The sequence below is a fragment of the Sardina pilchardus genome, chromosome 16 (assembly GCF_963854185.1).
Source record: "Sardina pilchardus chromosome 16, fSarPil1.1, whole genome shotgun sequence".
Lineage (NCBI taxonomy): Eukaryota > Metazoa > Chordata > Actinopteri > Clupeiformes > Clupeidae > Sardina > Sardina pilchardus.
The window spans coordinates 21,432,867-21,455,366 of record NC_085009.1 but is presented as its reverse complement, the minus strand read 5'-3'; the positions used below and the strand labels follow the sequence as shown (position 1 = coordinate 21,455,366).

Here is a 22,500-nt window from a genome sequence, read left to right as displayed (position 1 = left end):
GAAGGGAGAGAGGGATAGGGATATATATATATATATATATATATGTGGAGAGAGAGATGTGTACATTGCAGATATCATATAAAGGTAAAGGGAAGAGAAGAAGTAATGAAGTTGAGAGTATACGCGTGTGGGTGGTATTTACCTGATGGAGATGTCCTGGGTATGAGGCTGTGGCTGTGAAGATATTGCATCGTTAGTCTTTTTATAGAGGCCAAGGCAACAACATGCATAATGATGTTTTCAGGGCAGGCAAATGCAATGTGTGAGTGTGTGTGTGTGTGTGTGTGTGTGTGTGTGTTAGTGTGCGTGTGTGGTTCATGCCTTAATCTACCAAGTCTGAAGTTTTCCTCCTCCTCTTCCTCCAACTCCCAAACGTCCTTCAAGCTGTAACATTTTGAAAGGCCAAAAAAAAAAGAAAAAATGGATTAAATTTGGGGGCTGAGTCGTGTTTTGTCTGAGTTAATTTGCGCGTTGTCTCCGTGCGGGTGGCTCGGTGGGTCTGCCGCGGCGATGAACAAAAAAATGGGGCCCCTGCGAGAGCCCGCGAGCTCCGCGATCAGCTAACAGGTTCGAGCGGGCCAGACCGATCGAGCCAAGCGTGCTGTGCCTCTTATTTTATTACGCTAATGCTATTAGCCAAAGTTCAGCTCCATATTAATGCGATCAGGGCAGGAGCGAGCTCTGATCGTTTGTCAGCCACCCTCCGCAAGAATCCGTGTTTATGGAACCAATTTAACTCGTTAGGATTCATTAAGCTTTTGGCTCAAAGTCAGTCGCAAGGGAAGTGGGGTGCAGAGAGGCGTCTGTGGAGTGAGCGTTCTATCCATCTCTCTCTCGTCCTGTCTCTCTCTCTCTCTCTCTCTCTCTCTCTCTCTCTCTGCCTCGCTGTCTCTCTCTTCTTACTGTCCTCTGGCACTTTTGTTTCTATCGCTTTTTCATCTTTCTATTGAAAACTTTCTGGTTATGTTTTCTTTTTTCTGTCTTTTCCACTCCATGTCTCTGTATCCCTGTCATATCACTTCCTTCTCCCTCCCCTTTCTGCCCCCCCACACTTTTTTCTCTTTCTTTGACTGTCTATATATCTCTCCCTCCCCCTCACTCTTTCTCTCACTCCCCTTTTGTCCCCTCTCTCTCTCAAACTCAACACTTCAACCTTTTGTCTTTCTATCCCTCTCTCCATCCCTCTCTTCCTCCCTCTCCATCACTTTCTCCCTCTCTCCATCCCTCTCTCTCTCTTCTTCCCTCTCCATCCCTCTCTTCCTCCCTCTCTTCCTCCCTCTATCCCTCTCTTCTTCCCTCTCCATCCCTCTCTCCCTCTCTCCATCTCTCCCTCTCCTCCTCTCTCCATCCCTCTCTTCCTCCCTCCCTCTCTCCATCCTTCTCTCCCTCTCCATCCCTCTCTTCCTCCCTCTCTCCCTCTCCTCCTCTCTCTCTCTCTCTCTCTTCTCTCTCTCTCTCTCTCCTGGTGTGCAGGTGAGTGGGAGAACAGCTGTAATGAGCTGCAGAGGATGTTGGTAGTGCGCTCTCTGCGGCAGGACCGCGTCTCCTTCTGTGTCACCTCCTTCATCATCAACAACCTCGGCTCGCGATTCGTCGAGCCCCCCGTCCTAGACATGAAGGCTGTGAGTTTACACACACGGTTACATGTGCTTACACGCACACACACACACACAGACAAGTACATACACACTCGCAAACACACACACACACATACACACATGCACGTCGCACGCAGACAAACACATACTCACATACACACACAAGCACATACAAACTCACTCACACACACACACACAATCTCAGAGACACACACACACACACACACACACACAACCACATATACACACACACACACACACACATGCAGAACAGCACATACTCCCACAGTGAGTTTCACACTTCTGTTTTCTTGGCAGACATAGCATTCCCATTAGCAGGATGCCCATAAGCCCTTAGGCTACTGTTACACTACGGACAAATGCAATTCCTGAGCAAAAGAAGCAGCTCAGTCTTAATACCTGTGGAGTGAGTTATCTCTGTACGGACAACAGATCCGCTGCAGAGCTGCAGAGCTGCCATATTTGCCGGCTCATATCAGTGCAGATAAAGTGTATCGGTTTTACACCCAGAGCACGATCTCAACCCACTGTAAGACTCAGCGGTACAGTTATCAACAGTCTGCCTTTTTTTTCCTCACACACATACAGTATGGATATGTGATGCTGACTTTTGTATTTTCTCAGTTTCTTGACTCCTTGTCATCCCAACTTCTCCCTCTACTTCTATGTACCTCTCTGTCTCTCTCCCTCTCTCTCTCCTCTCTCTCTCTCTCTCCCCCTCTCCCTATTTCTCTCTCTGTCTCTCTCTCCTCTCTCCCTATTCTCTCTCTCCCTCTCTCTCTCCCTCTCTCCCCTCTCTCTCTCTCTCCCTATCTCTCTCTCTCTCCCCCCCTCTCTCTCCCTCTCTCTTTCTCTTTCCTTCTCTGTGTCAGGTGGTTGAGGACTCCACCACTAAGACGCCGCTGATCTTCGTGCTGTCCACTGGCGTGGACCCCACCGTGCAGCTGGAGAAGCAGACCGAGACGTCGGGCATGAGCAGCCGCTTCCACGCCCTCTCCCTCGGCCAGGGCCAGGCGCCCATCGCCACCCGCATGATCAAGGAGGGCGTTAAGAACGGTCAGTCTTACCTCGTCTTTCCTCCTCGTCTTACTTCTTTTTCTTATTCTTCTTCATCTTCCTCCTCTTCTTCCTATTCCTCCTCCTCTTCTTGTTAATCTTCATCATCTTCCTCCTCTTCTTCTCCATCCTCTCTTCTTCATTATCAACTTCTACTTCTCCTTCTGTCCTGGTGGCCTTGGAGATAGTCTTCTGTAACCAGAGGTGGCTTCAAAAGCTCCAAGTCCTACCCTGGCGTAGTTCTATCTGTGCACTTAGCACAGGTGATGAGTCCAGTCATGAGCGACAGCACAAAACATGGCTTTGATATATCACTTCATCAAGGCACCAAAGCACTTCGCAGTGAAGTAACCCCTACCAATGTGTACCCACCTGGGGAACCTCACTAACCACCACCAATGTGCAGCACCTACCTGGGGAACCTCGCTAACCACCACCAGTGTGCAGCACCTACCTGGGGAACCTCACTAACCACCACCAGTGTGCAGCACCTACCTGGGGAACCTCACTAACCACCACCAGTGTGCAGCACCTACCTGGGGAACCTCACTAACCACCACCAGTGTGCAGCACCTACTGGGGAACCTCACTAACCACCACCAGTTGTGCAGCACCTACCTGGGGAACCTCACTAACCACCACCAGTGTGCAGCACCTACCTGGGGAACCTCACTAACCACCACCAGTGTGCAGCACCTACCTGGGGAACCTCACTAACCACCACCAGTGTGCAGCACCTACCTGGGGAACCTCACTAACCACCACCAGTGTGCAGCACCTACCTGGGGAACCTCACTAACCACCACCAGTGTGTAGCCATTATGTGCCAGAATGCTCACCACACACCAGCTTGAGGTGGAGAATGAGGAGATAAATAAATTAGCCAATCACAGTGGGGGATGATTAGAGGGCCAGGTTGGATGAGGCAGGTGGGGAATTTATCCAGGACACCAGGGAACCCCCTACCCTTATATGCAACCATATGTGCCATGAGACAGTCAGGGCCTTGGTTTAGCATGCCATCTGAAGGACAGCATGTCCAGCAACACAGTGTAGCGTGCACCGGAACATAGGAATTGATTTGTGGCCAGAGGGTCGAGGCAGGGTATCCTTTGGTCTGGCCGCTGGATTAAACGATTAACTGATCTACCTGGCTGCAGAGCTGTGCTGATTACAATCAGCTGGCGCAATGAACGGTTGGAACAGACGTGAGGTCTGAAGCTGGCTGAAGCCAGAGTTTTCCATATCTGGATGTGACCTGGTTGGCAGAGTCTAGAGGCCCTGTTGGTGAGGCTTCGAGTGCTCAGAGGAGTGGAAAAGCACTAGAGAAATGTAGTCTATTTACCATAATGCAGTACTGCAATGGTCTGAAAAAGGTATTCTGTGCTTGAATCAACATGTTGTTTTTTCTTCATTCTGTGTTTATAAAGCATGAATAAAGCCTTAATAAGCACTGATTCCGATAGACTCACAATGTTCTTACTGTTTAGCTGATCTTCCTCTTGCTCTTACTCCTCCCCTCCCCCAGGTCACTACATGCATATGATGCCTATTCTCAACTAGATACAGCTCACATACTTACAGACTCCATGTTTATAAAGCATGCATAACGTGCTAATTAACATGTTAATAAGTTAATTAAAGGTGTTGTCCCCATATCTCTCTCAGGTCACTGGATGTTCCTGGCGAACTGCCACCTGGTCGTGGATGCCTATTTTCATACAGATACACACTCCATGTTTATAAAGCATGTACAAAGTACTAATTAACTTTCTATTAAGTTCATTAAAGGTGTTGTCTCTCAGGTCAAGGAGTGTTCCTGGCGAACTGCCACCTGTCGCTGTCATGGATGCCTATTCTCAACTAGATACAGCTCACATACTTACAGACACCATGTTTATAAAGCATGCATAACGTGCTAATTGACATGTTAATAAGTGTCCCCATTTCTCTCTCAGGTCACTAGGTGTTCCTGGCCAACTGCCACCTGTCCCTGATGTGGATGCCTATTTTCAAATAGATACAGACCCTATGTTTATAAAGCATCAATAAAGTGTTAATTAACATGTTAATAAGTTAATTAAAGGCGTCCCCATCGCTCTCTCAGGTCACTGGGTGTTCCTGGCCAACTGCCACCTGTCGCTGTCGTGGATGCCGCAGCTGGATAAGCTGGTGGAGCAGCTGCAGGTGGAGGAGCCGCACCCCGACTTCCGCCTGTGGCTCAGCTCCTCCCCGCACCCCGAGTTCCCCATCGCCATCCTGCAGGCCGGCATCAAGATGACCACCGAGCCGCCCAAGGTACAAAGGTACACACACACACACACACACACACACACACACACACACACACACACACACACACACACACACAGATTTTCCCTCACATGTATATGGCCATGCACACACATTCAGACTTTAATCGCCAGCATCACGATGACCACCATGCTGTCACACACACACACACACACACACACACACACACATACCCATGTTCTCAGTCACACTCTCTTGCACATCCACAAGCAGACCCTCTGACCTACAATATTAATTTCTTACATATACATGAATACGCACACACCGATACCCACACACACACACACACACACACACTCTTTTCTGTCAGAGGTTAAACTGCATTGAGATGAAAGGCTGGTGAGCAGTAAGAGCAGGTCTGTAGTAAACACAGTCTTGTCACATTAAGGGAAATGGGGAGATGGAGCCCTGCAGAACTTATTTGATCCAATTCACTTTCTCTAATTAAATTTGTTTAATTCAATTTGTTTTATCTGTATGAAAACGTATTATACTCTTTATCCTACACTAGCCAATTATGAAGTGGGTTTGGTCCACACATGCACAACACACCCACACTCACTCTGTCATTACGCTCTCTCTCTCTCTCTCTCTCTCTCTCTCTCTCTCTCTCTCTCTCTCTCTCTCTCTCTCTCTCTCTCTCTCTCTCTCTCTCTCTCTCTCTCTCTCTCTCTCTCTCTCTCTCTCATTCTCCATCTTTCTCTCCCTTCCATCTTTCTCCATATGCTTCCCATTCTCCATCCATCATTTGCTTTGCCTATCTATCTCTCCACTCTCTCTGCCTCATTCCTTCCGTGTCTTTATCGCCTCTGTTACTCACTCTTGCATTCATACTGCTTGCTTTGATCCATCTCTCTTTCTCTCTCTCTCTCCCTCTCTTTCTCTATCTTTCTCTCTCCCTCTTCCCTTCCTTTCATTACACTGACAAAAAGCAAAGGCAATACAAATAAAAACATTAATGCAAGCTATTTGAGTCCCTGCTGCACTTACAAAAAAATACACGTTCATCATAATAACTGAACACAGCAGGTGTTGTGTGAGGACATTAGACAGTGGTTTAATATCTCTCTCTCTCTCTCTCTCTCTCTCTCTCTCTCTCTCTCTCTCTCTCTCTCTCTCTCTCTCTCTCTCTCTCTCTCTCTCTCTCTCTCTCTCTCTCTCTCTCTCTCTCTCTCTCTCTCTCTCTCGCGCCCTTTCTCTATATCTCTATCAATTCAAAGGAAGTTGTATTAGCGTGACCATAATGTTGCACAATATTGCTAAAGCGTTTGACTTGATCAAAAGTTGTATATCAAAAGGGAGGAGAACAAGGGGGGACAAACAAGCAAACACAATAATGATGATGATGATGATGATGATGACAGTAATAATAATACAACAATAGTCAACAATAGCAGCAAACATGAATAACAATCATCTTTCTCTCTTTCTATCTGTATGTCTATCTGTCTATCTATTTATCTGTATCTATCTATCTATCTATCTATCTCTCTATCTATCTATCTATCTATCTATATATATCTATATATATATATATATATATATATATATATATACTGTGTGTGTATATGTGTATATACTGTATACAGTATATATAGATAGATAGATAGATAGATAGATACTGTATATATGTCTATATCAATTCAATTCCATTCAATTCAATATTATATCTCTGTCCCTCAATCTAACAATCTATCTGTCTACATCTCTCTCTGTCTATCTATCTATATACAGTATATATTAATATTTCTCTCCCTCCCTCCCTCCCTCCCTCCCTCCCTCCCTCCAGGGTGTGAAGTCCAATATGAAGCGTCTGTACCAGCAGGTGTCGGAGGTGCAGTTTCAGCGCTGCCAGAGGCCGCTGCCGTACCGCAAGCTGCTGTTCTCCCTCTGCTTCTTCCACAGCATCCTGCTGGAGAGGAAGAAGTTCCTGCAGCTGGGCTGGAACATCCTCTACAGCTTCAACGACTCCGACTTCGAGGTGACCGCCACACACACACACACACACACACACACACACACACACACACACACACACACACTCTCTCTCTCAAATGCCTGGGTGAAGGGAGGCTGTTAGGTGCCTTCTCTGTGTGATCACACACTCTCTGACACACACACACACACACTCTCAAATGCCTGGGTGAAGGGAGGCTGTTAGGTGCCTTCTCTGTGTGATCACACACTCACACACACACACACACACACACACACACACACACACACACACACACTGTTCCCCATCACTATACAGCTGGATACCATCAAGATGACCACTGAACCGCCAACTGCACACACATGCACTGACACGGCACGCACACAAAAAAAAAAAACACAAATTCAAACATTACACGCAGCCCTTCAACACACATTTAATTTCTGTCCACACCAGTCCACAGCGTGCAGAGAGGCCTCTCATCCCGCCGTAATGACTTGTCAACAGCTCTGACCGTCGCCCCGGTCCTCCGCTCTTTCATGATCGCTTTGGCGCCGAGCGCGTCCTATTGTGGTGCCCTTTGTCACGGGTGGCTGCGGGCGACCGCATTAGTACTTCCTGTCCGTGAGGGGGGTGCTTGAGGTGAGGCGGGTTGCCGCGGCGACGGAGGCTGAGTGGCGGAGAGGCGGGCGAGATAGCGTTCCGTTGGGCCACACGCGTCCGGGGAGGAGGCAGGCGGGCGGGCGGGCAGGAGGGCTGTGACTAAGCACTCAGCACTCAGCACTCAGTCCACCACTTACTTACCCACTCATTCACCACATGGAGCTGTCTGTCAACTGGCACACACACGCACACACAAACATACTGCACACATACTGCACGCACACACACATCAATTTATGTATGCATTTAAATATCAACACACATCTATGATCCACACACACGCACACACTCGCACAGGCACACAGTCCCTCCCCCGTTGCCGTTGGGCAGAGTGGAGCGAGTCACGCAGACACACGCTGGGTCTCTCTCAGCAGAACATCATCTGGCTGCCATGTTGCCGGGCAGCCAGCGGAAACCTGCCCACTAATACAAGCCTTCCTGAGCGAGTGCCCACCATAGAGCAGAGCAGAGGAGGAGAGAGGGGAGGAGAGGAGAGGGGAGACGATAGGGAGTAGAGGAGCGGAGAGGAGACGAGAGTAAAGATGAGAGGAGAGGAGGAGGAGAGGAGAGGAAAGGAGAGAGGAGGAGAGGAGAGGAGGAGATGAGAGGAGAGGAGAGGAGTGGAGAGGAGAGGAGAGGAGAGGAGAGGAGAGGAGAGGAGAGATGAGGAGAGGAGAGTAGAGGAGAGGAGAGATGAGGAGAGAAGAGGAGAGGAGAGGAGAGGAGAGGAGGGCACTTGTGACCGTGAGATGAGGTCGGGGTGAGGACATACAGTACTGCTCCATCACATTAATCTTTTAGACCTGCACTGCTGAGGGCACTGTGTGTGTGTGTGTGTGTGTGTGTGTGTGTGTGTGTGTGTGTGTGTGTGTGTGTGTGTGTGTGTGTGTGTGTGTGTGTGTGTGTGTGTGTGTGTGTGTGTGTGTGTGTGTGTGTGTGTGTGTGTGTGTGTGTGTGTGTGTGTGTGTGTGTGTGTGTGTGTGTGTGTGTGTGTGTGTGTAGCTTGTCAGCAGACTGTCCCTCTTGCCTTCTCCAGTGTGTGTTTTCCCACACTCTGTCACTCCTCAAGTGTTTCATACCTGCATCCACTGCTGTTGTCATCTCGATAAACCTCTTTGACACCAGTTCACACCATGCGTGTCCTTATGTCCTCCATCTACACCCACACAGACATACAGACATACACAAATGCACACGCAAGCACACACACACACACACACACTGCATTCTCCTTCGAGTCTATATCCTTTTCTCTCTTATCAACCTTTTTTTTGTCTCATCTACCCCCACCTCCCTCTCTTTCTCTCTCTCTCTCTCTCTCTCTCTCTCTCTCTCTCTCTCTCTCTCTCTCTCTCTCTCTCTCTCTCTCTCTCTCTCTTTCTTTCTTTCTTTCTTTCTTTCTTTCTTTCTTTCTTTCTTTCTTTCTTTCTTTCTCTCTCTCTCTCTCTCTCTCTCTCTCTCTCTCTCTCTCTCTCTCTCTCTCTCTCTATCCGCTGTGCTGCGACAGGTGAGTGAGAACCTGATGAGTCTGTACCTGGACGAGTACGAGGAGATCCCGTGGGACGCGCTCAAGTACCTGATCGCCGGGGTCAACTACGGGGGTCACGTGACCGACGACTGGGACCGCCGCCTGCTCACCACCTACATCAACGACTACTTCTGCGAGGGCACCGTCAACACGCCCTTCTTCAAGTGAGGGACACACACACACGGATACATGCACACACACACACGCACGCGGACACATACACATACAGTATGCACGCACGGAAGCATGTGCACACGCACACAGACACACTGATCCATCCCTACACACTCACTATTGCATCAGCAACTAATTATGTTTGGGTAAGGCACAGAGACGGTTTCCACACTCACATCCAACAGATCATTTTAACAATGGTCATATGGTCTAGCCTAGAAACCTAGACGCACCCAAGCGGCAGCAAATGTAATTTGCAGCCAGGGTCGTCTAGCAACTCTCTGTTGGCTTGCGAGCTGGAAAAACCAAACTCTGATCAGGCCAATCATGTGTAGAGGCGGTGGGCGGGCTTAACATGACGACAGAGTTCCCACAGTTCTCTACTACTTGTAAACAAAGATGGCTGCCGCTGGCAAACAGCAGTCTTTCGATTCGGCTTTGGCCGCGACGCCAAGATTTGGAGTTTAGCTTTTTGTTGAGAAGTCATTCCTAAAAAAAGAAAGATGTGTTCGGAGTTTGATCCACCAACTAGCTCCGCTGGTAAGGAAAGCGCATGGGAGTCACGGCGATAGCGATATCCTATTGCATGCTGAGGTCATTTGATAGACAGCCGTTTATCCCGCCCCTCAGATGGAGCCCTGCCAATGGTGTGTTCCCAGACCCAACATATTGATACATATGGCCAGTTGCCGTGGTCTTAACATAATCCTGTATTATGAGCTCATTATTTGCTAAACAAATTGCTCAAACACACAGCCACAGAATACCTAGCAATATATGATCATGCTCAGAACAGGTGATAACAGCCACCACAGCAGAAATGTGCATACACACGCACACACACACACACATACACACACACATACACACATATAGACACACACACACACACACACACACACACACACACACACACAAGCACACAAGCACACAAGCACACAAGCACACAAGCACAAATCATCCACTGTCACATACATACATAGAAACCATATTTGGCAGCCTGTTCTCCTTTCATGTATTCTGAATGGCACAAGCTCCACCATGTGGCCAACTCCATTTACACTCAATGGACCCCCCCCCCCCCTTCTAAAAGCACACGCACACACACACACACACACACCACACACACAGTGAGAGATGTGCGCAGTCCTCCCTGTACATATTCAGCGATCCTCCTGGTCCTTGAGTAGCTGTGATTCGCCTCCCCCTCCGCCGCTCGCGCTGTCACTCCCCCGTCACGAGAGGCCGCGGCGAGAAAGCTCTTCATCTCCGTGGCGCTGTCGCCCCCGGTGATGGTGCACCACTGCCACCTGGTGGTCGCTCAGAGGAACTGCAGCCCGCGCCGCCACCATCGCTTGGTCGAGTCAACTCAATGAGTTTTTTTGTCAGTCTCATGCATTATAGATTTGGCTAAATAATGCAACAGGTGAAGTTAACTGTACCCTGAAAGTACATACACGCACACAAATAGAATACAAATATTTGCACAGGAACATATGAATAATTTCTATTTCTACACAAACAAATCTGACTTTTTAAAATATACAGATGGGTTGCTCTCGTTTTCTGTCCAATTTTAGCACACTTGCTTCAGGTGGCCACACTGTGTGTGTGTGTGTGTGTGTGTGTGTGTGTGTGTGTGTGTGTGTGTGTGTGTGTGTGTGTGTGTGTATTAATGAGCGTTAATATAGATATGTACTGTATATGGCCATAAATAATGCTGTAAGATTCTCTTTGAGCTCCAACTATGCTTTGTATACATTATTGCTGCAAGTCATACAGTAGGGCAGGACTCAAAGGGCTACACCACTGATCCCAGTTCATTCCAGTAACATTATGATGAAAACTGTATGGAAGTTATTAAGAAAGTAAATACATTTAAACTAAACATGAAAGGTGACCTTTGCCAGTACTGCCCATTTGCAAATTCCCCTAACATTTTAGTCAAGAGGATGTGATCTCAAAATGTGTGTGTGTGTGTGTGTGTGTGTGTGTGTGTGTGTGTGTGTGTGTGTGTGTGCATAATTCATAATTGGGTTAGACCAGTTAGCCTAATGCTAACTCACAGCTAAAAGTGAGCTGCAAGACGTGTTGAGCTGAGAGAGGGTGTAGGGGAAAACGTCAGGGATGACAGAGTTAAACGCTGAACTGAGATCCACAAACAGGGTTCATACAGTATGTATGTGGGTGTGGGGGGATCAGTATACATGAATGCATATGTGTGTGTGTACATGTACATGTGTGTATGTCTGTGTGTGTGTGTGTGTGTTAACATCATGCCCACTGACCTCCTGTGACGGTTGCCTCCAGGCTTCCGTCCCTGACAGCCTACTATGTGTCTCCGTGTGTGTGTGTGGGGGGGGTGGGGTTCAGTATACATACATGCATGTGTGTGTGTGTGTGTATGCACATGCATGTGTGTGTGTGTGTGTATGTACATGTACATGCACATATGTGTGGGTGGGTGTGTGTGTGTGTGTGTGGGGGGGTGGGTGGTTGGGGGTGTGTGCATGTACGTACATGCACATATGTGTGTGTGTGTGTGTGTGTGTACACATCTTGGCCACTGACCTCTCTCCCGTGGCGGCTGCCTCCAGACTCTCGTCCCTGACGGCCTACTACATCCCCAAGGACGGGCCGCAGGCGTGCTACCGCGAGTACATCAGCCTGCTGCCGGCGGTGGAGCACCCCGAGGTGTTCGGACAGCACCCCAACGCCGACATCGCCAGCCAGATCGCCGAGACGCGCACCCTCTTCGACACGCTGCTCTCCCTGCAGCCGCAGGTCACCAGCACCGCCTCCACCGGCGCCGGGCCCAGCCGAGAGGACAAGGTGAGTGTGTGTGTGTGTGTGTGTGTGTGTGTGTGTGTGTGTGTGTGTGTGTGTGTGTGTCTACGACACACTCCTGCTCCTGCAGTGTCCAGGTCACTAGCACCACCTCCACTGGGGCCGGGCCCAGCCGAGAGGACAAGGTGTGTGCAGGGTCGAACTGGGAACAAAATTGGGCCCTGGCATTTTTCTCCTGGACCGGCCCACCACTTGACTCCACCACACCACCCCCCCCCCCCCCGCCACGCGCGCGAGCGCCAAATAAGGATGTAGGAGGTGGGCGTGGGGGGGAAAGTTTGTGAACCGCTGCTATCGTGTATACTGTAGTGTATAGTTCAGGTATTAAAGTGTTGGCCACTGTGCACTTCACAAAATGTAAATTAGTAGGGGGGTCCGGGGGCATGCCCCCCCGGGAGAAAATTTAAAAAAAAATAACTCCTTAAATGACGACATCTGATGACTTTTATGAGAATTATTTGATAAATTGAGATAGGCCTACATGTTTCAAACATTATAGCATATTACAATATAGTCTATAAGGCCTAAAGAAAACTCATTTATAATGGAGCAAAGTAGCTAGGCCTACTCTAAACCAGATATGGCTGAAATATATAGGCTATCATGATCATTTTGCCAACAATGATGTAGAACCATGGATTTTCTCAGTTCTTGACATGTTTTGTTTGAACTTAAACCAACATAAAGTTCTAATTTGGACTACATTATTTAGTATAGGCCTACTTGATGATAATATATAGCCTGCCCCCTTACAGTCCTCTAGTCTTGTACAATAGCCTATAGTGAACCATATAGGCCTATTGATATTGATGCTGATTGAAGAGGTTGCTTGAAGGTTGTTGATATTTATTTAAGTTCCATAGAAAATCAAATTGCACCACTCCCTCTCCTTCCAAAGTAACATGTACTACACCTCTCCTCCTACAATAAATCGTAGGCCTGTTATACTGTAGGCTACTATGCCAGGATTGTGTAGGCTAGGCATCATAGTTTTACAATTGCGCACACACTGATGGAGAGCTATAGGATTAAAATGCAGACTGTGCCTTTAAATAGGCTACTTTTCCACTAAAAACGTTATCTCAATATTATGTACAAGACTGATGTTTGCCAAGCATGCCAAAGTGTTAATCTCTTAGTAGCCTACTATCATCATACGTTTTCGCATAGTAGCCTACTACTACTACTACTATCCCGAAATATGTTTTGAATGACATGGGGCGCACGGAGGTGAACGGCTGGACAAACGCGAAATGACAAGGTGCTAAACAATTTAGTATAGGCTACCTGTAGACAGGCTTTGTGGTTAAAATGATGAAAACCAGTAGGCCTAGGCTAGTCTGCCACAATTTCAAGCACAGTAGCCTACACTATAGTTTACACGCACAGAAAATAAAAGTCAATATAGGCTATCAGCATCACAAGATTGCAGTCTTATCGGAAAATCCTGACAAGTCAAACTGGACCCGAATGCGAGCAAAGCCAACAAAAAAACAACAACTTCCTCAATGATGTATTTTTAAATAAATAATTTGACCTTTACCGTTTCATGGCTTCTGCTAAGAAACAAATAGCCTAGTGCATCACACACATCGAACACTTGCATCAAACATCCTTCAGAACGCAGATCAACCCGTCTGCTTTCACTTTCAATGAAATCCACTAGATAACGGACAAAGTTTGCAATGAGTGATAGCCTATGAATGAAAGAAGCACCAACCCCGCCGTAATTGTCAGCGGACTACATAGCAATGATGTTAGGCTACAGCAATTTATACATGACGGGCCGCAAATAAATAACTTAAACATTTTGCCATAAAAAAAAAAAAGTGAGTGTGTGTGTGTGTGTGGGTGTGTGTGTGCTCCTGTCCCTGCAGCGTCCAGGTCAACAGTGCAGCCACCACTGGGGACAAGAGAGAGGACAAAGTGAACGTGTGTTTGCGTTACTGTCTGTGTATGTTATTGTTATTGTTTGCAAGTGTGACTGTGCTGGTTGTTTTTTGGTGTGTTTGTTTAACTGACTGTTTATTTGACTGCCTTTGTTGGAAGGATCACAGGCTTTCATTAAACTTGGTGGATGGATGTAGCATTGGTGACAGAGGAACGCATACAATTGAATACATAAAGGGCCCGCATTTCAGGGCCTTCCTCATTGGTCACTTTGTAAACAGTGCAAGACTGGTCTGGACTCTCTGTGACCTTCTGATAGGAAAATGTTGATGATAACACACCGTGTATTGATATGAAAAAGATATCAGTAACTGTGTGTGTGTGTGTGTGTGTGTGTGTGTAGGTGTTGGAGCTCTCGGCTGACGTGCTGCAGAAGATCCCTCCTCTGCTGGACTATGAGGGCACCAGGCAGCTCCTGCAGGGAGACCCCTCGCCCCTCAACGTGGTGCTGCTGCAGGAGATCCAGAGATACAACGCCCTGCTGCACACCATCAGGTACACACACCTGTGTGTGTGTGTGTGTGTGTGTGTGTGTGTGTGTGTGTGTGTGTGTGTGTGTGTGTGTGTGTGTGCGTGTGTTAATGATCATTCAGACTAATCTTGGTTTGCACTGCCCTCACCACAAGCGTGTGTGTGTGATCATTTAGTCTGGCTTTCGGTATTTGCAAAATGTTCTTACATGTTTGATAATAAGAGACAAACAATCATCCATTTGTATCCTGTGTTTGTGCATTCATGATTTTGTGTGTGTGTGTGTTTGCAGAAGCTCTTTGATTGAGCTGGAGAAAGGCATTAAAGGGCTGGTGGTGATGTCCAGTAGCTTAGAGGAGACCTTTAACTACATCTACGATGCTAGAGTTCCACCACTGTGGGAGAAGGTAGGACACACACACACACACACACACACACACACTAGCACACGCATTCTCTCTTGTTACAGCCATGACAGGGAACAAAAGTATGCGGGAGGAGACTAGAGTCCAACACACAAACAGGACTCACTAACACACACACACACACACACACACACACACACACACACACACACACACACACACACACACACACACACACACACACACACACACACTCACCATGACCCTTTCAAACTGTTCTGGAAGGGCTCCAGCTGTCCTCCTGCAGTCCAGAGGCATTCATTAGCCCCACTGCAGTGGGCATCATGTCAGAAGGGCAGCACACACACATGCGCGCGCGCACACACACACACACACACACACACACACACACACACACACACACACACACACACACACACACACACACACACACACACACACACACACACACACACACACACACACACACACACACAGAGACACACACACACACACAGACTTGCTCACGTACAATCAAAATACACACTTCCATCGCCATACACAGGCACAGACACACACCACACACACCCCCTCACACTCTCTAGCTTGATTTAGTGTATACACCCCTAATAAGAGAGCTTTATTGATGTGAGGTGTGTATTGTTTTAACTTCCTGCCATCTATTCCATGTTGTAGGTTATCTATGTGTATGGGTGGGTGTTTGCAGCTGCAAATGTGTGTGTGTGTGTGTGTGTGTGTCTGTGTGTACGTGTAGCCTGTCTCTAGGTAATTGCACTGTAATGAGCAGAGTAAACGGACTCCAGATTTGCCCTACCTCCTCTGGAAAGCATAGAGGCCATTACTGTGAAAGGGACAGAGAGAGAGAGAGAGAGAGAGAGGAGAGGCAGAACCTTGCTCGTCATCTCTTTTTTATCAGATGAGTGGAAGGCCAATACTAAGGCCTCTGCTCTCTCTCTCTCTCTCTCTCTCTCTCTCTCTCTCTCTCTCTCTCTCTCTCTCTCTCTCTCTCTGTTCTATCTCTCCTTTCATCTCTGAAGGACAAATGGTCTCTCCTGACAGGGCTGTTCATCCGTTGTCCTCGCTGCGCTGCTCTCCTCTCCTCTCTCCTGGCACACTGACACCACTCGTCCTCCCCTCTCACTCACTCCCTTCCTCACCTTCTCTCTTTCTCTCCTCTCACTCCTCTCTCTCTCTTCTTTCTCTCTCCCCCTCTTCACCCAATGGCATCTCTCTTTCATTCCAACTCTTTCTTCCTCCCTCCCTCCTTTCTCTCTCTCTTCTCTCATCTCTCTTCTCTCTCTCTCCTCCCCTATTCAACCGATGCCATCTTTCTCTTTCATTCCAACTCTCTCTTCTTCCCTCCCTCCATTCCATCTCTCTCTCTCTCTCTCTCTCTCTCTCTCTCTCTCTCTCTCTCTCTCTCTCTCTCTCTCTCTCTCTCTCTGTCGTTACCCTCATCCTTTCTGCGTCTCTCCTCCTCCGGCGGCCCACTCTGTGCCCCATCTCTCTCCTGGTCCATTATGTGGAGCCCCGTCCCCTCACCCCCTCGCCCCCCCTCCTCTCCTCCGCTGCCCACCCCAGATAGGTCACCCTGACACTGGGCACGTAATGGGCTCTGGAGTCCCCGCTGCCTGCTCACAAGACTAAGTGCTGTGGGGCTGCTATGCTGCTGCTGCTGCTGCTGCTGTTGTTATTATTGTTCCCTGAAGATCAGAAACGATGCACTCTCAGGTTCACTCTTTCCTCTGTGGCCTACAGAACGCAATAGTGGATGGGCATGTCAGTGACCCCACAGTTAACACACACACATACACACACACACACACACACACACACACACACACACACACACACACACACACACAAACAGAACACACAGATGCATTGCTCCAAAGGGCACGAGACTGACAGTGAGAAACTCTGACCATCAGTGCTGTTCTCTCTGCGGAAGTGTAAATGTGTGTTAGTGTCTTGCTGCGACATAAATCCCGTGCTCCACATGGAATCCACCGGGGCCGTTTGTGATTGGACCCCTGCCTGTTTGTCAGCGTGGGCTTTTGAAATGCTAATTCACCCACGCAGATGCCAAGCTCAGATTAGATGTTTTTAAATACGCTCCAAACGGTGCCCTTTGAACATCAAAAATCACTGAAAGCTCATAATTGTTTTCTGTGCTTAGCGCTTACATGCCAAACCAGCCAGTGGCGGCAAAGGCAACTCAGTCTTGTTTTTTTTTTTCTTTTTTTTTTTAAGAAGTGCTACAAAGAGGAGGTTGGAAGTTCAGAAATTGCAGTCTTGTTGGAAGCATTATTATCGATATCGCCTTTTGAAAATTGAGGTAAATTAATATTTTTAAAAATAAATAAAATCGCTGCACATTTTTGCATTTTCTATTATAATGCTGTTTGAAGACTTGCACACAGTACACACACCCTCTCGTCAGTGCTGTGAAGATGCCACTGTTGCCATTAGTAACTGAACAGTTCAGATGCACAACCCTCTAAATCCCTCTGACCACTTTACTTTTAAATTATTTATTTATTTATTTTTTTATCAGGGTCCTTTAGTTTTTTGCCTACAAATCATTATTTCTGACCAGGGAGAGAGTGGTAGTTAGCAATTTTGAAGCAAAATGATTTGATTAACATACACTATGTGTGAAGAGCAATTCACTCACCATCGTTATCTCCTTTTTGACGGAGGTGGTGTTTGCATCTGAACTCTTCAACTATTTCCATAACTAATTCCACCTCTTTGCATAGCCCTTCTGTTCACTGCACACTTTCCCTCTATAGCAGGAGGCCCTGCCGCCACACAAGACAAGACCTCACCAGCCCGATGGTTGAACTGGTCACATTTTCCGTCGTTGGTCTCACCAGCCCGATGGTTGAACTGGTCACATTTTCCGTCGTTGGTCTCACCAGCCCGATGGTTGAACTGGTCACATTTTTCATCGTTGGTCTCACCAGCCCGATGGTTGAACTGGTCACATTTTTCGTCGTTGGTCTCACCAGCCCGATGGTTGAACTGGTCACATTTTACTTAGTTGGTCTCACCAGCCCGATGGTTGAACTGGTCACATTTTTCGTCGTTGGTCTCACCAACCCGATGGTTGAACTGGTCACATTTTTCGTCGTTGGTCTCACCAGCCCGATGGTTGAACTGGTCACATTTTTCGTCGTTGGTCTCCTATAGATTACTGTAATTTCCCAACTATTAGCGGCGACTTATACATTGATTTTGCGACATTTCTTAAGCTTTGAGGCTAATACACAGGGGCAGTTAATATGGTGATATTATAGTTGTGTTTCTTTTCACTTCCATAAAACACTGTCCTGCAGCTTATACACAATGTGGCTGATACACAGGACATTACGGTAGACTCTACTATCTAATCTCCGTTGTTTATTAATAAACTCCTGTGTTGACACTCGGTTAACAATAATTTAGGGTTAAAGGGATATTCCGCCATTTTTGGAAATACGCTCATTTTCCACCTTCCCTCGAGCAAAACAATCGATATTTACCTTGTTCCCGTTCATCCAGCCATTCTGTGAGTCTGGCGATACAACTTTTAGCTTCAGCCTAGCATAGATCATTGAATCGGATTAGACCATTAGCTTCTCGCCTGCTAGCTTCATGTTTAAAAGTGACTAAGATTTCTGGTAATTTTCCCATTTAAAACGTGTCTCCTCTCAAGTTAGAAAGTGCAATAAGACCAACTGAAAATGAAACCTGGCGTTTTTCTAGGCTGATTTGACATGGAACTACACTCTCATCTGGCGTAATAATCAAGGCAACTTGCAGCTACTGGCACTACTACTGCTTGTTGTCTATGGGGACTATTTTCAGATGCTGCGTAAGATATCACTGCGCCTATGGTACGTTTGCAAGTTGCCTTGATTATTACGCCAGATGAGAGTGTAGTTCCATGTCAAATCAGCCTAGAAAAACGGCAGGTTTCATTTTCAGTTGGTCTTATTGCACTTTCTAACTTGAGAGGAGACACGTTTTAAATGGGAAAATTACCAGAAATCTTAGTCACTTTTAAACATGAAGCTAGCAGGCGAGAAGCTAATGGTCTAATCCGATTCAATGATCTATGCTAGGCTGAAGCTAAAAGTTGTATCGCCAGACTCACAGAATGGCTGGATGAACAGGAACAAGGTAAATATCGATTGTTTTGCTCGAGGGGAGGTGGAAAATGAGCGTATTTCCAAAAATGGCGGAATATCCCTTTAAGGGAATGGGGTTGTGTTGGGTTTGATTAGGGGAGGGTGAAGTTGAAGTTGTTCTTCTAAAAACAAGAGAATGTGCGCACATCGAAATAGTGCAGTTGCTGGACCAAAAGGACGTGAAGAGAAATGATAAAGGTCCGCACACTGATAGCAGTTCCCAGGTTTATTTAGCACAATGTTTCGGACCAAGGTCCTTCATCAAGGTGCAACAAAGTTGTTCTTCTGTCATTTTAATGACTGAACTTGATTTTAAGCAACGCTATCAGTGAAGTCTATGTAGGCAGGCAATTCAAGTGAAGTGTTAGCGATGAGCTCAGTCAGGTGTAATGCGCCTGTCATGGGGCAGTCGGACAGGTAGCCTGTAGTCAAATGCCACCCGTGCCCTTGGCCCTCAAGGGCTTTTGCATTCTGATTGTGGAATGGTGCCAACATGCCTGCTGTGCTGTGCTGCTTTGTGCTGCACTGTGGCGAGTCCTCTGCTTTTAGCCTCTCAGTAATGAGGTGGATTTGCACTCGGTGTGAGAGACGTGTTGATGTGGCAGCCACTCTCAGCGGGGTGGTGTGGTGTGGTGTGGAGTGGCGGTGCTATCGGGTGGCGCTGGTACGCTGGTCGGGCATCTGGGCACTTCTGAATGGAACACCTGAGGGTTGTGAGTCTGACCCCAACCGCTGCCACCGGTGTGCCCTTGAGCAAGACACTTTTCTTTCTTTTTTTTCCCTTTTTTTACCTATATATTTTTGGGGATTTTTTATGCTTTTGATGTGACAGGACAGTGAAGAATGACAGTAAGTGAATGGGAGAGAGAGCAGGGGTGGGTTCCAGAAAGGACCACAGGGCGGGAATCAAACCCCGGTCACCAGCGTACTGTACAGTACAGGTGCCCCAGCCAGCCGCTGGCACCAGTGTGCCCTTGAGCTCAAACCCACTTAACCCTGCGCTGCTCCAGGGGTGGCGGCTCTGTGCTTAGGGCCCTGCCACTCGCTCACTCTGGACAGGAGCATCAGCAGCAGATAATGGAATGGGAAGGATGAATTATGTCTGTTCACACTCACAGGGACGACTCGGCCCTCCTCGTTTGTCAGGGCCTATGCAACAGAAGAGATGTACACACACCCTCTCCTTTAAGAGAGCAGTTTACCTTGACCAACACAGCAGGCGTACTGTACACCTCCTCTCTCCTTTAAGAGAGCAGTTTACCTTGACCAACACAGCAGGCGTACTGTACTGTACACCTCCTCTCTCCTTTAAGTGAGCAGTTTACCTTGACCAACACAGCAGACTTGCCTTCCCTCCCTCTTTTAAGGCACCTTGGAAATAGATCATCTTCCATGTCTAATAAAATACATTCACCACATTCAGTATTTGAAGATCTGTCTCCCATGATGATTTATCCATCTCTCTCTTGCTCTCTCTCTCTCTCTCTCTCTCTCTCTCTCTCTCTCTCTCTCTCTCTCTCTCTCTCTCTCTCTCTCTTTCTCTCTCTCTCAATTTAATGAAATTCTTTGTTGGCATGACCATTCAAATAGAGCTAGTGTTGCCTAAGACAGTGTTTTTCTACTTTTTTTGAGCCACGGTACATTTTTTACTTTTTATTAAAAACAAAAATCCTGCGGCACACCACCAACCAAACACATAACAACATAACTGTAGCCTAATACAGCACAAATTATACGAATTTAGTCTCTACATTTGTTTACAGTTCAGTCCGGAGACTACAATTTTCCCTTTAAAGTAAGCAAGCCTATCCATCGCTGTTTTAGATTTTCCCCCACAGATATTAGAAAGCTTCATACCGCATTGTCTGTCGCTCTATTAAGTGGCATAGGCTACGTGAACGAACGCGGCTGTCATATTGCTAGTTTGTATTTATTGATACATAGTATTTATTTACTTAACAAATCACTACATTGCAGGCACAGACGCTCAACAATGGCATAGCCTACTATTTGCAACAACTAAATAATATTTATATTTAGTTAACATGTTTTTGGACCGATTAAGTGCAATTGGACAATGTCCCATGGCACACCTGATGATCTCTCCCGGCACACTACTGTGCCGCAGAACAGCAGTTGAAAATCACTGGCCTGAGAAGCACACATAGAAACACAGAACGCAGAACGCAGAACACAGAAATACAGAAAACATGAGAACATGTCTCTCCCCCCCCCCCCCCCCCCCCTCCCTCCCTCCCTCCCTCCGCAGACGTACCCGTCTCTGAAGCCGCTGGCGTCGTGGACGCGGGACCTGTGCCAGCGCGTGGAGCAGTTTGCCCGCTGGGCGGAGACGGCGCACCCGCCCGTCCTCTTCTGGCTGTCCGGCTTCACCTTCCCCACCGGGTTCCTCACCGCCGTGCTGCAGCACGCAGCCAGGCAGCAGAACGTGAGGAGAACACACACACACACACACACACACACACACACACACACACACACACACACACACACACATATGCATTGCACGCATACACACACACACCCACACACACACACACACACACATACATATGCCCAGACACACACATGCGTTGCACGCATACATACACACACACACACACACACACATACAAACACACATAAAGACACATACACACACACACACACACATGCCCAGACACTGGTATTGACTGGTATGAAAGTAGCCTGTAGATGACAATTACAGTAGCGTACTTTGCAGTATGCAATACTTGCATGCCCATTCGGAGGCCTGATGTTTGCGTTATGCTTATTGTGTTGCATCAGCATTATGTTACATACTAACATGATAACATACACTACTCACAGAAAATCAGGGACATTTGGCTTTCAGGTGAAATTTCAGGATGAATCTAAAATGCACTATAACCTTGACAGGTGAACTTAGTGTGACCTTCTCTAAATTTTTGAATGTGCATGTCCCTAACAGTTCAGTGTTTCAGTACTTTCTATACTGAAACATTACATTTCACTCCAAAGCTAAATATCCCTAACTTTTTGCGAGTAGTGTATGTAGCCTCACAGCTGCTGTGTTATTGAACAGGAACATAGAAACGATATGCTGAGGAAAATGTTAACAAAACATGTTCGCACTGGAGCGGCTTTTTGTAGATTTAACTTTTTGCAGATTTAACTAATTCACGGTGGTTGTTTGTTATAGGAGTGTGTAAAATTATAGGATTTTTTGATAGAATCTCGGGCACACTCTGTAAAGTATAAACACACACTTTCTCTGCTCACAGGTGTCTATTGACACACTCTCCTGGGAGTTTGTTGTGTCCACGGTGGATGACAACCACCTCCTCGACCCACCCAAGGTGAGTTTGGGATTGGATGAAAGTTA

At 47.2% G+C, this 22,500-nt stretch overlaps 1 protein-coding gene across 1 annotated transcript in view; it reads left to right on the top strand.

The window, feature by feature from the left end:
• The window catches only part of dnah2 (dynein, axonemal, heavy chain 2), a 223,751-nt gene that overhangs the window by 198,018 nt on the left and 3,233 nt on the right, over positions 1-22,500 (top strand). Inside the window, 10 exon segments of the mRNA XM_062516042.1 lie at positions 1,474-1,622; positions 2,492-2,675; positions 4,783-4,973; positions 6,778-6,969; positions 9,095-9,279; positions 11,887-12,121; positions 14,430-14,581; positions 14,850-14,964; positions 21,388-21,564; positions 22,400-22,474. Coding sequence (XP_062372026.1) covers positions 1,474-1,622; positions 2,492-2,675; positions 4,783-4,973; positions 6,778-6,969; positions 9,095-9,279; positions 11,887-12,121; positions 14,430-14,581; positions 14,850-14,964; positions 21,388-21,564; positions 22,400-22,474 — 1,655 coding nt within the window.